Below are 26,368 nucleotides of genomic sequence, written 5' to 3' on the forward strand. Positions count from 1 at the left end.
GTCTTCAGCAAATAACTCAAAAAATCTGCACGTGAAAAGAAAACAGGAAATGAGATGCTTCAATTAAAGTACCACTTGTAGAGAGACTTAATATCAAGAAAGACTTTAATTGATAGTGAGATTATAAATTGAAGCCAAACAAGATAAAAGCTTCCTGTTGGATAAATTTAGTAGAAGGTTCCCAGCAGTTGTTTGAAATGAACAGAATTTCAAATATCAGTAGGCTCTGCAATGCTGCAAGCAGTCTGAAGTTCATACAAACATCAAGGTAAACTCGCCTAATCGTGAGATACTGTGTAGGTAGTAGATCTATTACAATAGGATTTTAGGGTAAAATACTAGAAAAGCTACAAAACTTTCAGTGATGGATCTACAGACATAAGTATGTGTTGGGAAGGGATTTTCAAGTACCTATCTCTACACCATCCCCTTCTAGAGGGTACTGATTAGTGTCCAAGATCTAGTAGTAAGTTTCAAAACCTACTCTTAGCCATAAAGTTACAGGTAAATTTGGTAAGTTACTGCATAAGTAGTTATTTTTGCATCAATTTATTCGTTTATTTCCTACTTTTTCTTACACAGGGGAAAAAATGGTAAAATTCTAGTTAATTGACTTCTTGCTATCTTGGAAAGGGTTTAGGTTAGGAAAATGAAACTTTTAGGGATGGGTCTACAGGCTCAATTATGTCCTGGGAAGGTATTTTAAAGTACCCACCTCCACTCCTTCTCCCTCTAGAGGGCCCTGAAATTTGCCTACATGACAGGTCTATACCTATTGAAATTTTGACAAAACAACATTTTACATTAATATTCAGTTACTAGTTGCTTTTTCTCTGCCTTTAGTTCTGAAAATGCAATTCCTGTTATTTGAATAGAATTTTGAGCAAAATCAATGTTTTTTTTTCAAAATTTAAGAAATATATTTACATATCTTTAAAACCTTGTAAAATGGAATTGAGCAAAGTTATGAAGCTGAAAACAATTTTGTTGTACTTCAATTGGTAAAATTCTAGTTAATTGACTTCATGCTATCTCAGAAAGTGTTTATGTAAGGAAAATGAAACTTTCAGGGATGAATCTACAGACTAAAGTATGTCCCGGGAAGGTATTTTGAAGCAACTACCTCCACTCCTTCTCTCTCTTGAGGGCTTTGACCTTTCATGACCTTTAAAAATATGTGTCTTATAAAAGTGAAACACTGCAAAACAGATCTTCTGCTTAATTGAAGTACAACATAATTGTTTTCAGCTTCACAACTTTGCTCAATTCCATTTTATAAGGTTTTAAAGATATGCAAATACATTTCCTAAATTTTGAAAAAAAAATGTTGTTATAGGTCAAAATTCTACTCAAATAACAGGAATTGCATTTTCAGACCTAAGGGCAGAGAAAAAGCAATTAGTAACTGAAAATTAAGGTAAAATGTTGTTTTGTCAAAATTTCAATAGGTATAGACCTGTCATGTAGGCAAATTTCAGGGCCCAGTAGAGGGAGAAAGAGTGGAGGTAGTTGCTTCAAAATACCTTCCCAGGACATACTTTAGTCTGTAGATTCATCCCTGAAAGTTTCATTTTCCTAACCTAAACCCTTTCTGAGATAGCAAGAAGTCAATTAACTAGAATTTTACTGAAAAAATTATAAAAAGTTGTACTATAGGCTTCAGATAATTATTTATAAAAGATAAGCTAAAGCTGATGCAGCTACTGCTTCTCCTCCTCATCTGATGCACCTTCAAATGCTATGTCTGGTGGATCATCTTCCACAGGCTACCTCTACTATTTCACAGCAGTGAACTTTTGATACAACAAACATAATGGCAGTATAGACATTCTTTCCAGTATTTCACATTCATTTCAAGCATTTTGAAGCTGCAGAGCAATGCTTGGTAAAATTCTAGTTAATTGATTTCTTGCTATCTCAGAAAGGGTTTAGGTTAGGAAAATGAAACTTTCAGGGATGAATCTACAGACTAAAGTATGTCCTGGGAAGGTATTTTGAAGAAACTGGCTCCACTCCTTCTCCCTCTACAGGGCCATGACCTTTAAAAATATGTGTGTTCTAAAAGTGAAACCTTGCAAAATAGATCTTCTGCTTAATTGAAGTTCAACAAAATTGTTTTCAGCTTCATAACTTGCTCAATTCCATTTTATAAGGTTTCAAAGATATGCAAATACATTTCCTAAATTAAAAAAAAAAGATTGATATGGCTCAAAATTCTACTCAAATAACAGGAATTGTATTTTCAGAACTAAAGGCAGAGAAAAAGCAACTACTAACTGAAAATTAAGGTAAAATGTTGTTTTGTCAAAATTTCTATAGGTATAGACCTGTCATGTAGGCAAATTTCAGGGCCCTCTAGAGGGAGAAGGAGTGGAGATGGGTACTTTCAAATACCTTCCTGGGACACACTTTAGCCTGTAGACCCATCCCTGAAAGTTTCATTTTCCTAACCTAAACCCTTTCCGAGATAGCAAGAAGTCAATTAACTAGAATTATACCCAATGCTTTTTTTGCTAGGCTATTAAGTCTCTGACCATTAAAATTTTGTTTGCTGTTTCATGCTTGATGTGATTTCTACTCTGGGTCTGTTCTAGTCCATAACCTGACCAGAGTCTGTTGCAGGAGGCTAGAGTAAAACAAATTGTTGAGGTTTTTACAGCTATTACTATAAGCATCAACTTGGCAAGAAAGAAGATAAACAGCTCACAACAAGCTGCTGATTTGACTACTTTTGTAGTCTCAAAGTACAATGATTTGGAAAATGGGCCATTTTTGGAGATATAGCTACAGAGTTCTGTGTTCAAGACCACAACAAATTCAGCTTCTGATCTTTCATTAAATGAATTGCCATCCTTCCAAAATAGGAAGAAAAATATAGCAAGCTCAGCAATTTGACTTACTTCATCCATAATCTCAACCTGTATCAGTAATTTTGTGCCAAAAAGCACATCACATAGAGCAGCTGTAGCCAGGATGAGATTATTTGCAAATATCCTCTTATTTTCTAGGTACTCTTGGATTTTCCTTTCCTTGACCTTTAAGAACGGCAAAAACAGTACAGCCTCCTAGAAATGCTGCTGTAGCAAATTGAAGTAGGGGATGACACACAAAGCAAGAGTTTCCTCTCTTTCAAAGAAGTGGCAGCCAAGGGAAAGTGGTTTCCCTCAGACAGACTGACTCATTGCATATCCCTTTTTTCTTTTTTTGCTCAGGCAGAAAATGACAAAGAGGTAGTCTAACAGAGCAATATCAGCATAAGTTCAAAGAGTTCATGACTCATGCATTGAATTGGATGACTGAAAATTTTTTTACAATAGATTTTAGCAAAGTGGCTGCTCCCTTAGGGATGGCTTTGTTTAAATTGAGAACATTTTTGTTCATTAAAAACTTACCACTTATGAAACTTACCAGTAAGTTTGATCTTAAACTTACAATTACCAGGTAAGTCACCCAGTGGTAACTTGCATCTTGTACACTAGTACTGATCTTTGTAAATCTTTATCTTTATAAAAGTGAAACCTTGAAAAATAGAACTTCTTCTTAAATGAAGTACAATAAAAGTACTATCAGCTTCACAACTTTGCTCAATTCCAATTTATAAAGTTTTCAAAGATTTGTAAATATGTTTCTTAAATTTAAAAAAAAAAAACAAAAAAACATTGATATGTCTTGAATTTCTACTCAAATAACAGAAAATTTTTTTTTAAACCAAAAGCTGAAAATTAAGATAGAGGCTAATGTTGTTTTGTCAAAAATTCCAATAGGTATATACTTGTCAAGTAGGCAAATATCTAAGACATAGAAATCAGAAGAGGTTTAAGATAGAAGCGTGACTATACCTTCCCATAGTATCTTTTTGGCCCTCAATTTATAACTAAAAGTTTTATTTTTATAACCTAACCACTTTCCTAGATAGCAAAAAGTAATTTGTCTAGAATTATGCAAAAAATTTAACTTAGCTTGGATAAAAGTGAATATATCACTGATGCCTTTTCTACCCTATTTCATAAATCAATAGTCACTTCAGCAGGAAATGCATTTTGAGCTGTTAAAGAGCTCAAAACTGCCTATAGCAATCAAAAGTTTAAAAACATGCTTCTGAAAAAACTTGCTAGTGAGAAAAATTGTCATTTGCAGCTGATCCAGGAATAATAATTATTATTTTATTTAGTCTTAACAGTAAAATGTTATATTGAAAACTAATTTGCAGAAATTAAAAACAAAGCAAGAAACCCCTCAAAATGATGTCAGTTTTGCTGTGATGCCATTTTTGAGGGGAAGCCATTTTTTGTGATGCCATTTTTAATTATGGGAAATTTGTTTTCAAAATAAATTTTCACTATTAAGATTAAAAAATAATATTTTAATCTTAAAATATTTTCAAGATTAAACTTTTTGCTTAATTAAGATTCCTTCCAATCCCTGAATCAACTTCAAATGATAACTCTTGGAAACTATTTACTGTCTTGCCTTTTGGGGCCCCATTGAGTGCTAAAAATGGAATTTCCCTGAAAAAATGATTACTGAACTATGAAAGAGTATTGAAAAGGGCATCAACTGATGCATTTACTTTCATCCTAGCCAAATTGTGTTGTGAACTACAAATACCAATGCACCTCTTAGAAATGGGTCCAGAGCCCAAATTATCACCTTAATCCATTTAAAAGCTTTAAAATCCTTCATGTTTGTAGTGTTCTTGAGTTGATGCCTACATTTGAACCTCCACTACTTCTCCCACCCCTTGTCAAGATGGTTTTGAAAGACTAGGTAGAGAAAGTGCTGACAGTAATTCCAGCAGTTTGCGACTCTTGTTGAGAAGTGAGTTGTTGCCTTGAAATAACCTTGTAATTTAAACCCTTGCTGGTTTTGCTTGAATCAAGAAAATTGCAAATCAGCCCTTATTATGAATATTTGAATTCATCATAAACTTTGCCTCAAGCAAAATGGATACACACAAGAGTATCATACTCCTTTTTTTAGTTTCATGCTGTCTTTAATTTTTTTTTGTCTCTTGTCTAAATTGCTTAGTTTGAAATTGGAAGCACTGTATTTTTGTTGGTGAGATTAGATCTGTTCATTTTTGAGAACAATAGGTAAAAGCAACAGAGGAATCAACCTGATCACTAATTTGTGTATTAAATTTTAATTCCTAATCTGCATTGTGCACATTAGTATTATATAATAAATGTACTTAGTACTTTAAATTGCGTTGATTTTTTTTTTTGCCTGACCCCAGGTTTTAGCAGTGTTTCTACCATTCTAACAAAACATCTTTGCCAGAAATTGTGATTTTGGAAGCTAACAGAAAAGTGTTTGCAAAGTTACTGAAAAATTTCTCTAAGAAAGTAAATTACTGATAAGAACCAAGTCAGTGTCTACTAGATATTGTCAGTTAAAATTGTAAAGAAACCAAGCCTCAATAAATGCACTTTTTTGGGCCTTATTTATGATGTATGTCTATTTAGGAAAATTTCATTTTTCTAACAAATAGCTTGCCACTGTTCAGTGGCCTTTGGAGTGGGAAAGAGTGGGGATAGTACTTCAAAAGATCCTCTTTGGGCATAGGTTAGGCTCTGGATCCATCCTTTGTATTTTCAGTTCATATAAATCTGCTTATTTCTTAGGTAGCAAATATCCCAATATCAAGACCTTTACTGAACTCCTCCTAAAACAGCTACAGTAAACAGCTACAGTAAAGTTATAAAATTTTCTATAATTCTTAAATATAACAACAAATATTCAAATGGATCATGAATAAAGATTAGTTAAGATTAAAAAATCTTAGAATAGTTTGTAAATAAATCTCTATGTAAGTATTGTACTGTAGTTTTTAGAAGATATAACATAAATGTTAAAATGTCAGCTAGGCTACAAGTGCTTAATTTTAGGGAAACAGTCAAGAAGTGTATAAGACTTGTTTTTTTCATTAAGAGTTTTTTTCTTCCTTATTTTACCAATTTATATTTAATGAATTTAGTAAGCTCTTTGCTACTGTAAACTTTCAGCAGCAATGTTGGAATGTGACTTTGGAGTAGCACTAAAATCTTTTTGAGGGAAGGAAGGTAAATTTCCTCTAATTTTCTTCTACAAAGTTATTATACATAAAAAAAAGTTGCTAACATTTGAAGCAAAACCTAAAATTCTGAACTTTTACTGTTTAAATGTCAACAGATATTTGTAAGGTGTTTCAGGTCTTAGACCCATGAAACGCCAAAAATATTACCATTTTTCTATAATTCTTAAATAGGTATCTTTTTGCTATACTAATGAAATTGGACCCTCTTCCCCAAGGAATTTTAAGATTTAGATCTGTGAAGTTGCAATTTTTGCAAACTCTATGATTCTAAAAATTAAGTTGTTTTTTCCTGTTTTGAACCATTGTTTTTTTTATTATGTGTGTGTTGATGCTGCTACCATTAATAATTGTTTGGGATCTTTAGCCCAGCTTTTCTTTATTTGTGAATATCTGTTGTAGATTTATTTTAGGTATTCCAAAAATAACTGAATGTAGAACATATTTTATTGTCTTTCAGGGACTCTCAGTGTAAGAATTTCCTGTCCACTTCTAGTAGCCTCTTTGGGTTTCTAGAATTCTTTGATGATCCAAAAAATTTTGGGGCTCAAGAAGTAAAAGTAGGAAGATCTTGGAAAGTTGATGAGTTACGACTTAAGAGCAATGTTGATCTTCACAAATTGTGGTAAGCTTGATTTGAATGCTTGTGTAGCCATGCTGACATAATGGGAGGCAAGGTAGCTCATCTCTATTGTTGGTCTAAAAAAAACTTTCTCCAGGAAAGTTTAGAAAGATACAGACTTGAAACAGTTTTCATGTATGGTACCACATTCATTATAAATGTTTGTTAATCTATACAAAGCTAAATAGTGGATGTTTTTATATTTCTATGTATAACCATTTCTAATTATAGGGAGGAGGACCCTCCCCCCTCCACACACTAAATTTGGTCTGCTGAACCTCTGTGGAAGTTTTAGATAATATTAGCCTATTATTGGATAATATTAATGTAATTTTTCAGTTCAACTTTTTCAGTTTTATGGAAACTTTGATGGTGACAGGTTAGGTTAGGTTTTTAGCCCATTTCTGAGATTAGTATGTAATTTAACCTAACCAAACATTAACTTCCACCATCAAAGCTTGCATAAGACTGAAAAAGTGGATTTACAAAGCTAATAGAATCCAAGCAGAGAAAAAGGAATTTTGGACATTCACTGGTGAATGTCAACATTAACCAGATTTTGGACATTCACAGTAACATGCACACGGAAAAGGGAAAAATGATAGCTGAGGTGAGTCAGAGTAAGTTTTGTGATTAGAAAAAAGTGATCGAGTACTTCCTGTATGCACAAATTTTCAATTTCTATGATTAAACGACCAAAAGTGGGGCCTTCATACCCATGCCTCTCAAATTTTCCTCCCCTCTTTTCATAATAATTCATAATTCATGTGGTCTCATAGGCAAGGTTTTCAAACCAAGTAAATAGCTTAGGCTGACATCAAGTTGAAACCTTGTTGAAGTCATGTGTCTATAGATAAGTAAATTTATATGATAAAACGACCCGAAGTGGGGCTTATGCCTATGCATCCTCCAATCTCAATCTACTCCCAGTTTCTATAAACTTTTCATGCTTCTATATATTATTTATTTATTATGTTTTTATTTCTCTATATATTTGTAGCAACTAATTTAGTCTTATTAGGCTGATGTTTTGTTGGTGGGTTCACCAACAAAACATTATTTATTAGGCTGATATGGTGTCTTTTGTTGGTGGGTTTTTTTATTTTAAGATTAAACAAAAAGTAGTTTTTTATGAGAAGTAAATAGAAGTAAGTGAGAAGTAAAACTAAAAACAATCAGAAATTACCCAGTAAAAGATTTCAAACTAAGATTGACTAGAAATCACTTGAATGAAGAGATTAAGCTTAAAAGCCTAAAACTAAAATCAACAGTGATTACCAGAAATGAGATTGATGTTGCTGCCTTTGTGTCCCCTTAAAAAGCTATGTGCATTCTATTAGTTTGATTATTCTATTAAGCAAATGGCCCTTATTTCAATTAAGTTCCGTTTGTTCTCTATTGAAAACTAATTAGATTGTTCAAATTAAAAGTGTTGTTTGGTTTATTGTTTTTCTGTATATTTGAAAGGATTGGATTTAAGGTTTAAGTTCTGTATAAGAAATGTTGGCATTTTATTTTTTATTTTTTGCAGGTAAGTAAAGATGGGTTTAGTTTGGACTTATCCCTTGGCTCAAGGCCATACACATGTCTCTTGTAGTTTCTGGGCTCTATAGAACATAGGTAATGTTAAAAGTGCAACTCAATTAATAGGAAATATACAGCAGAATTTTATTTGCTTGATCCAAGGAATGTGCATATCTAGCACTTTAAATCTAGCTCCATGATCAAAATAAGCAAACTATTTCTGCGCGACTTTTTAAGCAGAAATTCGACTTTTTGCTTTTTTTGTGATTAATGAGTTGCGATTTGTCTCATAAGTCTCAAGAAAGTTGTCCGTGAAAGAAAAGTTGTTTTTTTTTTCCTGTAGAACCGACTAATGAGATAGTAGTGACTCAGATAAATTTTAGTTTCAGTTACATGAACAAATAGATATGATCCCGGATAGATATATCGTATATTTATTTGGAAATTTTATTGCCCAACTTGGTAGAAACAAAGATAGATGGTATCTTAGCCTAGGTAAATTCGGTTTAGGAAAAGACTGCAGCAAGTTTGTAGGTATAAATATCGAGTTATAACCAATAGAACCAACTGAAAGTAAGGAGCGACATGGTTCAATAGTAAACGAAACTCGAAAAAACGGAATTAAGTTAAATGTTACCCATCAAAGGCTACAATCTTGAGAAAATTTGCCTGATTTTTCAAAAAGGGGGAAACACCCCTAGAAGTCAAATCACACCATCGGATTCATAGAACCCTACTGGAGAGGTTTCAAGCTCCTATCTGCTTCCTCCAATTCGGGTCGCTCGTTACTTACATTTCGCTACCACGAACTCTTGTATTTTTTTTCTTCTTTTTTTTTTGCAGCCCTACAGTCTTAAGGTTTTAATTTAAGAGGACATTTTTGCTATCATTCAACGCTTTGTTCTATAAATATAACTTTGAATCTGGTTCAATGTTATAGACTTCAGAAAATGCTATAATTTTTTTCATTGACTAGTTACTTGACATTTTGTAGATGTGCCATTTTCTGCTCAAATACTCAAATAGGTGTCATGAGCAGTCTTAAGTTAAATTTGGGAAGTGTATTTGGCAGATTGAAATTTTTTATTTTAGAAGTTTTTTTCCCTTTTGCTAATTATCATTTGCTCCTTATTTGAGATAGGTTTTCTTCATTCCTTAGCAGGAAAGAACTGCTCCCTATCTGGTAGCAACTATAAGAAAACAGCTGCCACCTTAGTGGTTTAGAATGCTGGCCGAGTGTTTTCCACTCTACCCAACTATGCTTTACATGCAAGAAGTCACTTGAAAATCTTTTTGTCTACTCGAGAAAACAGATGGGGATATCATATTTGGATCTATCTTCTATGGACGCGACCTAATGTCTAGTTGCTTCTATTTCATGAAACAACTTGTTCTCATGAAGTTGTTGATTATAGGTATATTTTACTGAAAGAAAGAAACATGTTATTGACAATGGAACATGCCCATAAAGAAGAAGCTCAGTATTTTCCTAATCCTGAAAGGATGGACAAAGTTGAGGAATCTATGGAAAATCTCGAGAAAGTCGTCCGCGAAAGAAACAGAGCATATTGGCAACTGGAAACAGGGAAGTCTGGAGAACAAGAAGGAGAACAAATACTCAATGAGCTTGGTAAGTAATGATGGGTTTAGTTCATACTTCTCACTTGGCTCAAGGCCATGCAATTGTCCTTAGTAGTTTCTGGGCTCTATAGAACATAGACAATGTTAAAAATGTTACTTAAGTAGTAGGAAATATACAGTAGATTTTTATTTACCCGATCAAGGAATGTGCATAACTAGCACTTTAAATCTAGCTCCAAAAATCAGAATAAGCAAACCATTTCTGTGTGACTTTTTAAGGAGATTAAGCAAAAAAACAAGTTTTTTTTTTTTTTTAATGAAAGTAAGGAGCGACATTAAAACTTAAAACGAACAGAAATTTATCCGTATATAAAAGGGACTTTTCCTCCTCAGCGTCCCGCTCTTTACGCTAAAGTTTGACTCTTCTCTTAACTCTACATTTTAAAACAGGTAAAAACTTTAGCGTAAAGAGCGGGGCGTTGAGGAGGAAAAGCCCCTTTCATATACGGAGTAATTTATGTTTGTTTTAAGTTTTAATGTCGCTCCTTACTTTCATTTAAAAAACTTGTTTTTTGTTTAATTTCTGGAAGTTTTTGAATTAATGCATGTTTTGATCTTGGCTCTCTGCACATAAATAATTAAAACGAAATTTGTATATTAATTTTTTTTTGGCTAAATGGTTTTTTCATAGTTTTAATCGGCAGATTTTGAGAAAAAAAGCAGCGAGGAAGGAGGCCTAGTTGCCCTCCAATTTCTTGATTACTTAAAAAGACAACTATAACTTTTAAGCTTTTACGAACGTTTTCATAAGTAAGAAATATACGTAACTTACGAATTAACTTACGTAGCGAACTTCTATATTCGTATGTTTTTATTGCGTATATGAGGGGGCTCACCCCTCTTCGATACCTCGCTCTTTACACTAAAGCTTAAATTTTGTCCCAATTCCTTAAGAATGACCCCTGAATCACAAAGGCCGTAGAATAAATAGTTGAAATTACTAAAAATACTTTAGCGTAAAGAGCAAGGTATTACGAGGAGGTAAACCCCTCATATGCGTAATAATTTCTGTTCGTTTTCAGTTTTAATGCTGCTCCTCACTTTCAGTAGAAAAAAACTTTTCATATTTATTTTTTCATTGTTTCCTTAAATAATGCTAGAAAATCCTGCGCCCCCTCCATTCAAAGTCTCTTTCCCCATGAGAAGTTCCTCCATGGAAAGATCCTCCCACGTAATCCGCCCTCAACTCTCCCCCCCCCAACCAAAAAAATCCTCCTGAAAACGTCTGTACACTTCCCAGTAACCATTACTATATGTAAACGTTTGTAACTTGCAGCCCCTCCCACGGGAACTGCGGGGAAGTAAGTCATCCCCAAAGACATAGTTATTAGAATTTTTGACTATGGTGAATAAAATGGCTATCTCAGAATTTTGATCCGGTGACTTTGGGGGAAAAATGAGCGTGGGAGGGGGCCTAGGTACCCTCCAATTTTTTCGGTCACTTAAAAAGGGCACTAGAACTTTTAATTTCCGTTAGAATGAGCCCTTCTGCGACATTCTAGGACCACTGAGTCGATACGATCACCCCTGGGAAAAAACAACAACAAAACAAATAAACACGCATCCATGATTTGTCTTCTTGCAAAAAATGCGAGCTTCCACATTTTTGTAGATAGGGGCTTGAAACTTCTACAATTAGGTTCTCTGATACGCTGAATCTGATGGTATGATTTTCGTTAAGATCGTATGACTTTTAGGGTGTTTTTTTCCCCTATTTTCGAAAATGAGGCAAATTTTCTCAGGCTCGTAACTTTTGATGGGTAAGACTAATCTTGATGAAACTTATATATTTAAAATCAGCATTTTTTAGAGTTTTGGTTACTATTGAGCCGGGTCGCTCCTTGCTACAGTTCGTTACCACGAACTGTTTGAAAATGGATTTTTTTATATATTTTTTTTTTGTAATTAATGAGTTGCACTTTGTCTCATAAATCGCAAGAGAGTTGTCCATGAAAGAAAAGTTTTTTTTAACAATGTATTGGAAAGCAAGGTTTTTAGTTGGATGATTCATTTGGCGTTTTATCTATAGTTTGCTAAATAAAAACAGTACTCTAATATAATAAATGCAATAAAAGAGTATGTGCTATCCTACAAAAGGTGTAAGGCTTATAAATTTAATGGAATTAACTTTACATACTTCAAGTTCTTAATTTTAAAACTAATTTACTCACTATTTCACTGTAATACATTATACAACGGAAAAGAAAAATATTTTAAGAGAGTTTCTACAAAGTGAGTTATACTTGGAAACCGGCACCCTTAGAACAAAAGTAAATAATATTAGAAAAGTAATGAAAAATAAATCATAATAAACAGTAAAAATACACACACAAAAATAAGACACCACGTTCAACTCACAGCTCTCATTCCAAATCAAATAAAAACATAATATAAATAAACATCAGCACCGGCATCCCTTACTTCATATCAACTAATAATTATTTATTAGATAATGTCAATCCACATAACTTTCATAAATATTCCTAAGCCTTATTATTGAATTTTCTGGAGAAAATCTGGATCGTTCAGTATGAATTCTAGGGCAAAGCAGTTTAGCTGAACGTCTCCTTGAACTATACTGATTCTGAACAAAAGAAATTAGCAAGAAATGAATACAATCAAGAGCCAATGGTAATAATGCTTTAATTTGTAAGTCTAAAAAGGACACAATGGACTGGGAGGGCGAGATCAACTGTTAATATGCTCAAAAATGTATATAGACTCTTAGTAGGGGACTTATCAGGAGTGCTGATGGGGAAGGAAGGAGTGCTTATAATATAAGAAGGGCATTATTTTGAAGACGTTGAAGAGGCAAAATTTGAGATTTAAAAGTATTTAAGTAAGCAATGGGACAATAATTAAAATAAAAATGAATTAAAAAATAATAAACTGATTTAAGGGCAGGGAAAGGGTGGTAGAATTTTAGATACCGCAGTAACCATACATGTCTTCCAAGCTGAATCCTTAGTCTATCAAGATGAAGCTTCCAAGATAAATTTTTGTCCCTGGAAAAAATAAATCCTATAAAATGGACAGTTCTTTGATGCATTGACAGGAAAGAAGAATTGAATTTACGCCAGAATGTCTTAATTCAATTGAAATTGCTGATTTGACTCCTCATGGCTTAAAACTTAAGAATAATGCGACTATTTTGCTAATACGCAATTATAGAAACAAATGTATACAAGCCTACCGCGTGCCGAGAGCCTGGGCCCGGGTGAAGCCTGGGGTTCCATTGCTATATGTATAAGAGCAATATACTACTAAATACTGGTCGAAATACTGTTATAAATAACACAAAATTTCTAAAACCTTTCTATTCAATAAAATAAGGTGTAAGTAATCTTAATCAGGGAATTAATAAACAGTAGACCCAGATTAAAGTAAAGCCATCGATCTTATAGGTGGGTTGGTCTGAGCTATCTATTCTATGAGTTATATAAAATCTAAGTTACTATTAATGATTACGCGCATATAAACAAAGAAGAGACCATTATCAAATCAGATGCAGTCGCCATTTTAGGCATCATAATCTGGTGTGGCAAGGAGTGTAAAAATATAAAATAGAAGGAATTTAATGTCAAATATAAGAAAACGGGGGGGGGGGCAGCTGTCCCCCCTACCCAGGCTTAGAGCCGCCACTGATAGTTAATGTAAACAATTATAGATGGATTAGTGTATTTAACAAAAACAAGAGCTAAGAGCTCATATGGCACTTGTGACGAGGTTGGAAGAACCAAGAGCTCATATGGTATGAGCTCTAGCAAAATTCTAAGAATCAATAGATTGCTTTAAAAGGAAAATCATAGACTTAATACCGGTTGGGATTTAAAATAAGAGCTCTGAGTCACGAGGTCCTTCTAAATATGAAAATTCATTAAGATCCGATATCCCCACTCGTAAGTTAAAAATATCTCGATTTTTCTAACTTTTCCTTTTTCTTCAGCCCCCCAGATGGTCGAATCGGGGAAAACGACTTTATCAAGTCAATTTGTGTAGCTCCCTGACAGGCCTACCAATTTTCATCGTCCTAGCACGTCCAGAAGCACCAAACTTGCCAAAGCACTGAACTCCACCACCTAACTCCACCAAAGAGAGCGGATCCAGTCCGGTTACGTCAATCACGTATCTACGACATGTATAAGCGTTTTCCAAGATTTCCAGTTTCCCCCTCCAACTCCCCCCAGTGTCAAAAGATCTGGTCGGGGTTCGAAATAAGAGCTCTGAGACATGAGTTCCTTCTAAATATCAAATTTCATTAAGATCCGGTCACCCGTTCTTAAGTTAAAAATACCTCAATTATTCTGATTTTTCCAAATTAACAACCCCCAGCTCCCTCAAAGAGAAAGGATCCGTACCAATTATGTCAATCTCGTATCTATAACTTGTGCTTATTCTTCCCATCAAGTTTCATCCCGATCTCTCCACTTTAAGGTTTTTCCAAGATTCCCGGTTTCCAAGACTTCTGTTTCCCCCCTCCAACTTTCTATGTCCCCGGGTCCGATTCAAATTGAAAATGGAGCATCTGAGACATAAAAATGAGAAAAAAATTTCAAGTTTCATTAAGACCCCATCACCCATTCGTAAGATACCTCGATTTTCACGTTTTCCATGAATTCCGGCTTCCCCCTCCAACTCCCTTTAGTGTCACCGGATCTGGTCGAGACTTAAAATGGGAGTTTTAAAGCACAAGATCCTTCTAGATATCAAATTTCATTAAGATCTGATCACCGTTCGTAAGTTACAAATACCTCATTCTTTCAAATTTTTCCGAATTACTCCCCCTCCCCAACTCCACCAAAGAGAGCAGATCCGGTCCAGTTATGTCAGTCACCTATCTTGGACTTGTGCTTATTCTTTCCACCAAGTTTCATCCTGATCTCTCCGCTTTAAGCGTTTTCCAAGATTTCTGATCCTCCCCCCTAATGACACTGGATCCGGACCTAATGATACTGGACACTAGATTTTTTCTAATTGTTTAGAATTAATCCTCCCCCAAAGAGAGCGGACCCGTTCCGGTTATGTCAATCCCGTATCTAGGACTTGTGCTTATTTTTCCCACCAAGTTTCGTCCCGATCCCTCCACTCTAAGCGTTTTCCAAGATTTTTGGTTCCGTCCCCCCTCCCGCCCCAACTTCCCCTTCACCGGATTCGGTCGGGATTTAAGATAAGAGCTCTGAGACACGATATCCTTCGAAAAATCAAATTTCATTAAGATCCGATCACTCCTTCGTAAGTTAAAAATACTTCATTTTTTTAATTTTTCAGAATTAACCCTCCTCCCCCAACTTCCCCAAAGAGAGTGGATCCGTTCCGGTTATTTCAATTACGTATCTAGGACTTATGATCATTTCTACCACCAAGTTTCATCCCGATCCCTCCACTCTAAGCGTTTTCCTACATTTTAGGCCCCCCCCCGAACTCCTCCCAGTGTCTCTGGATCCGGTTGGGATATAAAACTAGAGCTCTGAGACACGATATCCTTCCAAAAATCAAATTTCATTAAGATCCGATCACTCCTTCGTAAGTTAAAAATACCTCATTTTTTCTAATTTTTCAGAATTAACCCTAGCCCCCCCACCCATCCCCCCTCCCAAAGAGAACGGATCCGTTCCGGTTATGTCAATCACATATCTAGGACTTGTACTTATTTTTCCCACCAAGTTTCATCCCGATCCCTCCACTCTAAGCGTTTTCCAAGATTTTAGGTCCCCCCAACTCTCCCCAATCTCACCGGATCTGGTCGGTATTTAAAATAAGAGCTCTGAGACACGATATCATTCCAAACATCAAATTTCATTAAGATCCCTTTACCCGTTCGTAAGTTAAAAATACTTCATTTTTTCTATTTTTTCCGAATTAACCGGTCCCCCACTCCCCTCCAGATTGTCAAATCGGGAAGACGACTATTTCTAATTTAATATGGTCCGGTCCCTGATACGCCTGCCAAATTTCATCGTCCTAGCTTACCTGGAAGTGCCTAAAGTAGCAAAACCAGGACAGACATACCGACAGAATTTGCGATTGCTATATGTCACTTGGTTAATACCAAGTGCCAAAATCGGTATGTCACTAAGACTTTTTAAATACAAATAAATAATTACAATCTTGAATCCGGTAAGATTTAAGATTATTTAGCTAAATACAATTACGAAGTGTCTATGAGCATACCCGCACTGAGAAATTGACGTAACTGTAGTAACTTTGGATTATCAAGTACGATGTCAGTCAATGGAGGCATTCGTTTTTTGTCTGGTATTATAATATAGTAAATCTTGTGAATTTCAAATTCAGATAATGTAATAGAAGCTCTTTGGCGTTGTACTTATATTTTAAAGTGATTGCTTGAAAAGCAAACTGTAGTAAAATCTAAGTCCATATAAAATTATAAATAGTGATATTATAGAAGACTTCTGTGGTAGTTTAAATGGTTATTGGTTGGAACATTTCAAGATTCTTAGTGCTTTATTTTGTAAAATCTATTCGGGGATTTTAAATGTTTATGATAACTAAAGCGAAATAATTGATGTCAGGCTGGATCAGAGTGAAGTAAATACTGCGTAAGGCTGCATATGACAAGCACTGTTTTAACCTTCATGTTAAACCAACACACCTTGAGATCTTTAAACCTATTCTTTGCTTTAAAATATGGCATAAAGAGAACAGAGGAAGCATACGTTCTTGCTGGATATATTTGGTCACAGAATATCTTAAACACAAGTATTTTAATTTCAAGCATAGACCAGTCGAACTTGTAAATCCTGTTTTGATTTATTCTGTCTTTGATTTACCCATTTTGAAAAGAAAAATCAAGAATCTTAATGTGCTCACCCATTTTTTTGTAATTTGAATAATACAAAAATAACAAGAAAGATCCCCAGGTAATCTAGCATATGATTATCTAACACGTATATGTTAGAATGTTATAGCGTTGCATATTTTACAAAGTTGAAAAACAGCTATCGTAGTAACATTTTGACTGACGATTTCAGACCTTTTGGAAATGGACTTGGTAGGAGCTTTAGAAACATATCGAATGGAGTAGAAAACGTGAAATTATCTGGAATAGAATTTCTTAGTCGGGAAGGAGGGATGGGATGCATAGGCAGGGATAAGGGTCAATGATGATCAAGGAAGCTGCTAAGTCTTGCTAAAGTTGTAAATGTATTAATAATAGGATGCTAGCTGCTCATTTTATGGCTAAAAACTACAAGGTATCAGGAGTAGTTTTGTCCCTATAGAACCGACTATTGAGACAGTAATGACTAAGATAAATTTTAATTTCAGGTATATGAACAAATAGATAGGATAGATACATCATTTTTTTATTTGGAAATTTTAATGCCCAACTTGGTAGAAACAAAGATAGCTGGTATCTTGGCCTAGGTAAATTTGGTTTAGGAAAAGAAAATAGTAACGGTAGTAGACTGTTGCAATTTTGTAGGTATAAAAATCTAGTTATAACCAATACAACGCTCTGAAAATAAGGAGCGACATGGCTCAATAGTAAACGAAACTCGAAAAAATGGAATTACGCTTAATGTTACCCATCAAAGGCTAAGGGCCTGAGAAAATTTGCCTGATTTTTGAAAATGGGGGAAACACTCCCTACAATCAGATTCAGCGTATCATGGAACCCTACTGTAAGGTTTCAAGCTCCTATCTGCTTGCTCCTATTCGGGTCGCTCCTTACTTACAGTTCGCTACCACGAACTCTTTGATAATTTACTTAGTTTCATGATAGTTTTACATTTTTAAAACTTAAATTTTTAAGGAAAGAAGAGTGTGACTGTTCGAAGGGGAGAGGATATGTTTATCCAATTTGCACTATTAGGAAAATAATTGAAAAGTGCCTTAATTATCAGACCCTCTTTAGTCCTCAGTTTTAAGACTATTAGCAAGCGTTTGATTCAGCCGATAAAGAGCTTTAACGACAGTTTTATCCTTGTATTGTGTACCAGACACATTGAAGTTATTAGTTATATTTACAAGAATAACATTGCTGTGGCTAAGGTTGGGAACGAGGCTAATTGCTGGTATCGTGCTGAATTAAGAGTTAAACAGGGTTGTGTTTTACCCAATTTTTTTGGATCATTTAGATGAACTTACGGCTAAGCATCACGGCAAAAGCTATAGGAGAACCTGGAAACAAATGAGAAGGTAAAACTCTCCTACTCTTAGATTATGCTGATGATGTAAGTGCCCTAGATGAAAATTTTATATAAATGAATAAATTTTGTGGATGTTTTGAGATTCCAGGGCGGAAGAATTGGTTTGAAAATTAATGTTAAGAAGGCTAATTCGCTTAGACTAGGAATAAGTGAAGGCAAAGAGGCGATGTTGGGTAATGAGGATGTTGGGTATCCAGTATATCGGACCCTATCTACAAAAGTGTGGAATTTCGTATTTTTGCCAGAAGAAAGGTCACGGATGCGTGATTATTTTATTTCTCTGTTTACTGTTTTTCCCAAAAGTAGTTGTATCGAACTAAGGGTCCAAGAAGATTTGAAGGCGGTTTTTTCGAACAGAAATCGAAAGTTCTTGTACCCTTTTTAAGTTAAAAAGACTGTTCGGTAGTTAACTTCCCTCCTACGCCTCTTTCTTTCCCAATGACGTCCCATCAAAATTTTGGATATTTGATCAAAATTTATTCAATAGAGTATAAAAGTCCAATAACTATGCCTCTGGGGATTACATGACCCCCAATAACCTCTGGGGAAATAACTGTAAGTTATGCTCATGGCCTACATATAGTATTAGTTATTTTGAAATATACATTATTTTTTGGGAGATAATTTTCTGCAGGGGGTGGGGGATTTTCCATGGAGAATTTCCTTCGGGAAGGACTTTTTGTGGGGGGATTTCCGGGCATGATTTAAAAAATGGTCAGAAACTAAATAAAAAAAAAGTTTATTCAACTAAAAGTAAGGAGTAAATTTTAATGCTGCTACTTACTTTCAGTTGAAAAAAAGTTTTTTTATTTAATTCAAAATAAAGGATGATTTCAGCTCGCAATATAGCCCTGCATTTTGCTTGATTCAAGCAAAATCACCGGTTTACAATTGCTAGGTTACATTAAGCTTGCCTGCTGCATATGTGCTTGTTAAGAAGCCATTTCTTGATTTTTTTTTTCAAATATAAAATACATTTTTTCAAATTATTTAAAATCTTATAAATCAAAATTTAGCAAAGTTATGAGACTTGAATAGTACCTACTTTTCAACCTCATTCCGGTGAATTACATTGTAAGAAAGAAGTTTAGGTAAAATAGAAAACAAAAATATGCCGTTTAATTCCCCATTCTTTGTTCTTTTCAAATATAATAAAAACATTCATTTAGTAAATATGGACAGGAATTTCGCATAGGCAACTCAAAAGTAAGGTCAAATGTGACGAGGAAACTGCACGTCCGTCATATATGCGTATAACTGGCTGTTGGCGGGATGAACTCTCATTGAAATTTTATACAAGTTCAATATATTCTTTTCTTTTTATAGGTGTCGAAGATTTCCACAAGTACACTGAACACGCTGTTCCGCAAGAAATGAATAAAACTTTTAGGAAACCTGGCCCTTATCCGGAAGATGAAAAAGCAATAATAATTTTTAGAAGAAAACTTTTAGAAAAACGAAGAAAGGAAATGTTGCAAGAATATAGGTATGTTCTTTTCCAATAACTGTAACACTTTAACCAGACCTACAAACGGGAGATATCCTTCAGATTTTCCCCAGTACTCATCCTCATTCCATGAAGAGGTTTTGAGAAACAGAAGAAAATATATGAAGTTTCAGTAATAATGCAATTTTTGTGGCAACCTTCTAGGCCTATCATTCAACCTCTTACATCTGCTAGGATTTTAAATATGTGTACCTGACTTCGATTGTTTTTATTTTTTTGCATGAAAGAAGAACAAATTTGTGGACTAAAGCTTGTATTTGACTCCTGCTCAAATCCCGCAAGTTATTTACAGATTGATGCTGACTTGTCTCCAAAAATTCTTCTTTGACCTTGGCTTGTGAAAACCATTCAAAACTAGGATACTTTGAAGGCATTAAAGGATTCTGAGATATCAAAAATATCCAGAGACAGAATAATGATGTTTTGACATTTTCTTTTAAATCACACGTGGGACATAAAATTGCTTGTACGCCTCTTTGTCCTGTCTCTCTTGATTCTTATAATTAATTAAAAGAAAAAAAAATCCGAAAAAAAGCTTTTCAAAGGAAAGTGAAAAAGTTATATTAAAACTCAAGACGACCAGAAATAAAGTCCTGCAATAATTCCAAACTCAAAACAGCCAAAAATTATTATCAAAGAATAAATAACAAAAGAACTGAAATTAAAGTAAATAATCACATCAAACATATAGACTACAGATTCTAGTATAGATGAATGAATAATTCCTAAGACGAGTATACATTACAATTGGTAAAATTAGTCAAACTTAACATGAACCGAAGTTACTACAATCAGGAGTTTGGCAATTAAACTACTCTTCCCTCTCACCCGTAACCTTCAAATGACTTGCGCATTGTTTGTATTTTATTGAAAACTATATGCATTTTGAACAGTGTGGTTCAATTTTTCAAAATATCATCGACTACATTAATCCAAATGAGTGAAAAGAACTGACGTATATAAAGTGAATGTTTCATAAATCATTGCGTCAATTCCTGGGAATCTCAGTCATTCAAGATTATATTGAACAGATTTTTCTATTTTCCATTCTTATAATTATAAAAAACTTTTAAAATATGTTTTATGTTTATCATACTTTCATTTCCTTAACATATCTTTAGTTTTCAGTTTTTTCTGGCCATTAAAAATTTAGTGATTATAGGACATTTTTTTGGACGTCCCAGGTTTTAATAAGCTCTTTATTTTTCTTTGAAAAACATCTTTTTTGGAAAGTTGTTTTTTTACTGATTTCTGTTGGTTTTTATGTACCAAAATTTTATTACCCTTCTAAATTTCTTGGACGTTTCAAGTTAATACCCTTAGTCGTTCCTGAGAAATTTCACCTCAATGCCCAAAGTTGTCCCTGAGGTATTACAGACATACCTTTTTGACAACCTAAATATAAATAGCGGTTTTGGATTTAATTCATTAACCCCCTCTACATTCAATCAAAGTTTCAAGTTAACTCCAGTTGCCCTTTTGATTTGTATTTTAGATCTTTAGAAGCCGTCCAAAAGGTTGTAACAGACATTTTAAAGACCATAACGGTTGAAGACTTCTAGCACTGACACGAAGAGCGGAACAACGTCTCCATCAGAGTGTAGCTGCCCAAGGGAACTACTTTCAAGGGGATAGCATTTATGTTTAAATTTAATAAAGACTGTCTTAATTAGTAAAAACTAAGTTGTATTGGTAGCTGACCTAGTAAGTAACCAAAAATAAAATTGTAAACAAAAGTAATTCATTAAAATGGGTGGTTTATTTAAGTAAATCTTATTCCTATTGTAAAATTCATCTTTAGATAATCTACGTACCCTTTATAAGTAGACAAAATTGAACATTACCTTGGCTTCAAAGAAGAAACTAGTATGAAAAGCAGCGTCCTTATTCAATTTTAGCTTTTACACCTTTTAAGCATTTGTAGCGTTCAGTTTTTGTGCATTTATTGAATTTAAGTGCTCTTGCTTTTTCATGTCCTTCATTATTGAATACTGAATTCCTATAGAATCAGGGCTATGTTTGGTTATTTCCAATGGAACTTTGAACAACCTCGTCCTTGTTGATTTTTATGGCACTTGGTATTAACCAAGTGACATATAGCAATCGCAAATTCTGTCGGTCTGTCAGTCCCGGTTTTGCTACTTTAGGCACTTCCAGGTAAGCTAGGGCGATGAAATTTGGCAGGCGTATCAGGGACCAGACCAGATTAAATTAGAAATAAGTTTTTGAAAATCGTTTTCCCGATTTGACCATCTGGGGGGGGGCCGTTAATTCAGAAGATAATAGAAAAATTGAAGTATTTTTAACTTACGAACGGTTGATCAGATCCTAATGAAATTTGATGTTTGGAAGGATATCGTGTCTCAGAGCTGTTATTTTAAATCCCGACCCAGTCTGGTGACATTGGGGGTTTGGGAGGGGGAAACCTAAAATCTTGGAAAACACTTAGAGTGGAGGGATCGGGATGAAACTTAGTAGGGAAAATAATCACAAGTCCTAGATACATGATTGACATAACCGGAACGGATACGCTCTCTTTGGGGTAGTTGGAGGGGGGGGGGGTAATTCTGAAAAATTAGAAAAAAGTAGGTATTTTTAAACTACGAACTGGTGATCGGATCTCAATGAAATATGATATCTAGAAGGATACCGTGTCTCAGAGCTCTTATTTTAAATCCCGACCTGATCTGGTGACATTGGGGGGGGGGGTTGGGAGGGGGAAACCTAAAACTTGGTAAACACTTAGAGTGGAAGGATCGGGATAAAACTTGGTGGGAAAAATAAGCACAAGTCCTAGATAAATGATTGACGAAACAGGAAAGGATCCGCTCTCTTTGGGGTAGTTGGGCGAGGGGGGGGGTTAATTCTGAAGAATTAGAAAAAATGAGGTATTTTTAACTTACGAACGGGTGATCGGATCTCAATGAAATTTGATATTTTGAAGGATATCGTGTCTCAAAGCTCTTATTTTAAATCGCGACCGGATCTGGTGACATTGGGGGGGGGGTTTGGGGTGAGGGAACCTAAAATCATTGAAAACTCTTAGATTGGAGGGATCGGGATGAAACTTGGTGGGAAAAATAAGCAGAAGTCTTAGATACGTGATTTACATAATTGGAACGGATCCGCTCTATTGGGGGTGGGGGCTAATTCTGAAAAATTAGAAAAAATTACGTATTTTTAACTTACGAAGGAGTGATCGGATCTTCATGAAACTTAATATTTAGAAGGACATCGTAACTCAAATCTCTTATTTTAAATCTCAACCGGATCCAGAGTAATTGGGGGGGGCAGTTGGGGGGACCGGAAATCTTAGAAAATACTTAAAGCGGTGAGATCAGGATGAAACTGGATGGTAAGAATAAAAACCTGTCTAAGATACGTGACCGACATAACCGGACCGGATCTGCTCTCTTTGGTGGAGTTGGGGGGGGGTAATTTTGAAATTTGAGGTATTTGTAACTTACGAAAGTGTGACCAGATCTTAATGAAATTTGATATTTAGAAGGATCTTGTGCTTTAAAGCTCTAATCTTAAATTCCGACTAGATCCTGTGACATTGGGGGAGTTGGAGGGAAAACTGGAATTTTCGGTAAACGTGAAAATCGGGGTATTTTTATCTGACGATCCGAGCTTTTATTTCAAATCCCGACCGGATCTTTGACATTGGGGAGAGTTGGAGGGGGAAATCTTGGAAAACACTTGGAGTGGAGGAATCGGGATGAAGCTTGGTGGATTGAATAAGCAAATGTCCTTGATACGTGATTGAAGGAACCGTACTGAATTCGCTCTCTTTGGGGGACTTGGGGGCAGGGGTTCAGTGATTTGTCGAGTCAGGTGCTTCTGGACGTGCTAGGACGATGAAAATTGGTAGGCATGTCGGGGATCTGCACAAATTGACTTTATCAAGTCAATTTTCCCGCTTTCCCAGATTCGACCATCTGGGGGGCTAAAGGGAGAGGAAAAATTAGAAAAAAATTAGGTATTTATAACTTACGAGTGGGTGATCGGATCTTAAATAATTTTGATATTTAGAAGGACATCGTGACTCAGAGCTCTTATTTTAAATCATGACCGGCATTAAGCCTCTTATTTTCCTTTTAAATCAATCTAGTGATTCATAGAATTTTGTTAGAGCTCATACCATATGATCTCTTGGCTCTTAGCTCTTCTTGCCTCGTCACAAGTGCCATATGAGCTTTTAGCTCTTGTTATAATAGTTTTTGCAATCATGTGCTCCAGATACACTCTGCTATTTTATAATTCATGAGTTTATATTGCCTAATACAGAGTTTTTTTGGCAGTTTTGAGAAAAGTTTAATATTGGTGTGTTACCCATTCCTACGATAGCAGTGGCCCATCCCTTACGATAGCAGTTGTTCACAACTGGTCGATTAGAGGGGCAGCTCTTAGCTAGACATTTTTGCCTGGGTTTGTCTTGTAGATATTCGGTACTATCTCTTGTGCTGTAGTTTTTTCCTCTGCTTATCTCTATAGATAGGAGTAACTTGCCTTTAGATACTACTTTATTGGCATCTTTTGAAAATGTTTCTTTGTAAGAATAGTATAAAGCGTAAATATTGTAATTCAAAACCACGAATATCCCTGAATTCTTTGATTTGGTGATCCTCTACCCCATCAACGTAGATATATTGCAGTAGGCATACTACTGATTGTGTTTTGTAGTTAATTTTAGCAATTTTTCTACAGAACAATATAAAGAAAAATTTCTCCAAAAAAATCAAGGCAAAAAAAGTATTAGATACGAAGACCAGCAAAAATAAAGTGATGCAGTGATTCAAGCTTAAAACCAACCAATAAATGAAACCCAAAACGAACAGAAATTAAAATGAATTCTCACATAACTTGAGCCTTTTATACGCTGCTATTGATGATTAACTGAATCCTAGTGCGATCAGAAAATTAAATCAGTAATCAAGGTCAAACTTAAGAAGAATAGAAATTACCACAAACAGGCCCCTAAATCTGCTTGAGGCCAGAAGGTCATTTGTGCTTTATTGAATGCGATTTGTATTCTGAGCAGTGTGTTTTTATTTGCATCAGCGACAGCACAGCAACATAAATTGTCACATAGCTAATGTGAGTTTACAAATAACAGCTCTCTCTCTGAAACAGCTTGAGTGTCGTTTGTGCTTATTGAATTGATGTCTATTTTGAACAATGAGGTATAATTTGTCAAAACATGTTTGAATAGTGTTCGGGTCATGATCAAAAGAACCCTCATAGTGTTTAATGCATTGCGATTGTTACGCATTGCTGAGACATAGTTGATATTTCTATGCGTTTTCCTTGTTCTTTGTCTTTTTTACGATTCTTTAATCTTAGATTCTTAAACTTTCAAATATGTCTTTAAATCTTAATTAAGACTATTTTCAGGGCTCAATACCGACAAGTCAGAAGAATCCTTGAGTATTTTCCTGAAGCCGATCTCGAAGCAATTGCAAGAGACTATCCAAAAGTTGATTTAAAAAAAGTCATGCTCCATCACACAGAGGACACTTTGCGAATTTAGTCTATTAAATATCATATCTCTCATTTTTGTCTATAGAGTACTATGATTTTTTTACAAGTTTTATTTTAGCTATTTACTAGTTTACCCGTTGGGTGTTGTTGCGACCTCAAAAGAAAGGAAATTCAAAAGTACTTTGAAAAATTTCACCCATGAACAATTCTTCCCCAGGAAAACTCCCCCTTTCACCCCCACGGAAAAGCGTCAAGCTTTCCACAATAGAGCTAATCCCAGACTAGATAAATCTGTTGAAATTCAAGAAGAACTCAGCTTCTACAATACCTCTTCATCGAGAAATTCATTTCTTTTCAACGTTGTGTTTTCCACAATACAGTTAAATCCATACAGGAAAAAGTTGTCCTTCACCCTACATTTATGTAAATTATCTAATTAATTTATTTTGATTAGATCTGCAATGAATCTGAAAAGATATGCAAATATAATTTATTTAATACGAGACATTCTCTCCACAAAACTCTCCTCCCTCCCCCTTCGACAAGTCCCATTCATTTGGGAAATGAGTCTATAAATCAATAAACATGATAATTTTGTGAATCGATAAGCACGAGCATAGATTTTTTTTTATTCAAAAGACATGCTTTCCGCAATAGAGTTAATCCCAGGCGTAATAAAGTTGTCTTTTACCCTATGTTTATATAAATTATCTAATTACTTTATTTCAATTACATATGCAAAGAGTCGGGAAAAGAAATGCAAATCAAATTCACTTTAATATAGAAGTGTTTTAGATGACAGAATCCGCAATGGATTAATCCGTTAATTGAATATTAAAAAAATGTAAATAATTTTACCAGAAAGAACTGTCACTCATTTTGTTTAGGGCTCTCTAATTTCAGTCAGTACGGAGGGTGCAGGGAAATTACACCTAAAGCCTTCGTAAATGTGTACTCAACAACATATTAAAGTTTCTTGGCGGTTGGGTGAACAACATAGTAATAGATACAAGATATACATTCCAGTTTGTATATGTAGGTTATTTTGCAGTCCAGCTAGTAGAGGCCCTGTTAAGAAGAAGTTATTAACAGTTCCGTATCTTATTGCGGTTGTCATGTGCGGCCTTCGGAGATTTCAGTGAATTATGCACAAAGGTTCTCCATATACAACTTTTCTAACCAGCTTTTGCAATTTGTTGACCTCTTCATCGTGAAAACCTGTGTGGCTCTGGGAAAAGGCTACGACCATAAGCAAAACTCGAGTTTTGTATTTCCTAAAGATCTAAGATTTATATATGTTTGGCTATTTTTATTAGGATTGTCTTTTTCTGTCTTTAGACGCTTAT

The 26,368-nt window shown here is 34.8% G+C and overlaps 1 protein-coding gene across 1 annotated transcript; it reads left to right on the plus strand.

The window, feature by feature from the left end:
• Positions 1–25,094, plus strand: LOC136028156 (large ribosomal subunit protein uL29m-like). Its single transcript, XM_065705833.1, has 5 exons — positions 1–268; positions 6,534–6,698; positions 9,635–9,849; positions 19,358–19,517; positions 24,936–25,094. Exons 1-5 carry the CDS (start codon positions 198–200, stop codon positions 25,069–25,071), a joined length of 747 nt encoding a protein of 248 aa, XP_065561905.1. The 5' UTR covers positions 1–197; the 3' UTR covers positions 25,072–25,094.
• The last annotated feature ends 1,274 nt before the right edge of the window (positions 25,095–26,368 follow it).

Source organism: Artemia franciscana, chromosome 6 (assembly GCF_032884065.1).
Source record: "Artemia franciscana chromosome 6, ASM3288406v1, whole genome shotgun sequence".
Taxonomy (NCBI): Eukaryota; Metazoa; Arthropoda; class Branchiopoda; order Anostraca; family Artemiidae; genus Artemia; species Artemia franciscana.

Bases quoted from the DNA above. Each gene is read 5' to 3' on its own strand.
- LOC136028156 (XM_065705833.1), top strand. From the start codon at position 198: ATGAACAGAATTTCAAATATCAGTAGGCTCTGCAATGCTGCAAGCAGT. The intron at 269-6,533 runs GTAAACTCGCCT...ATTGTCTTTCAG, and splicing joins AAGTTCATACAAACATCAAG to GGACTCTCAGTGTAAGAATT. The intron at 19,518-24,935 runs GTATGTTCTTTT...GACTATTTTCAG, and splicing joins GAAATGTTGCAAGAATATAG to GGCTCAATACCGACAAGTCA.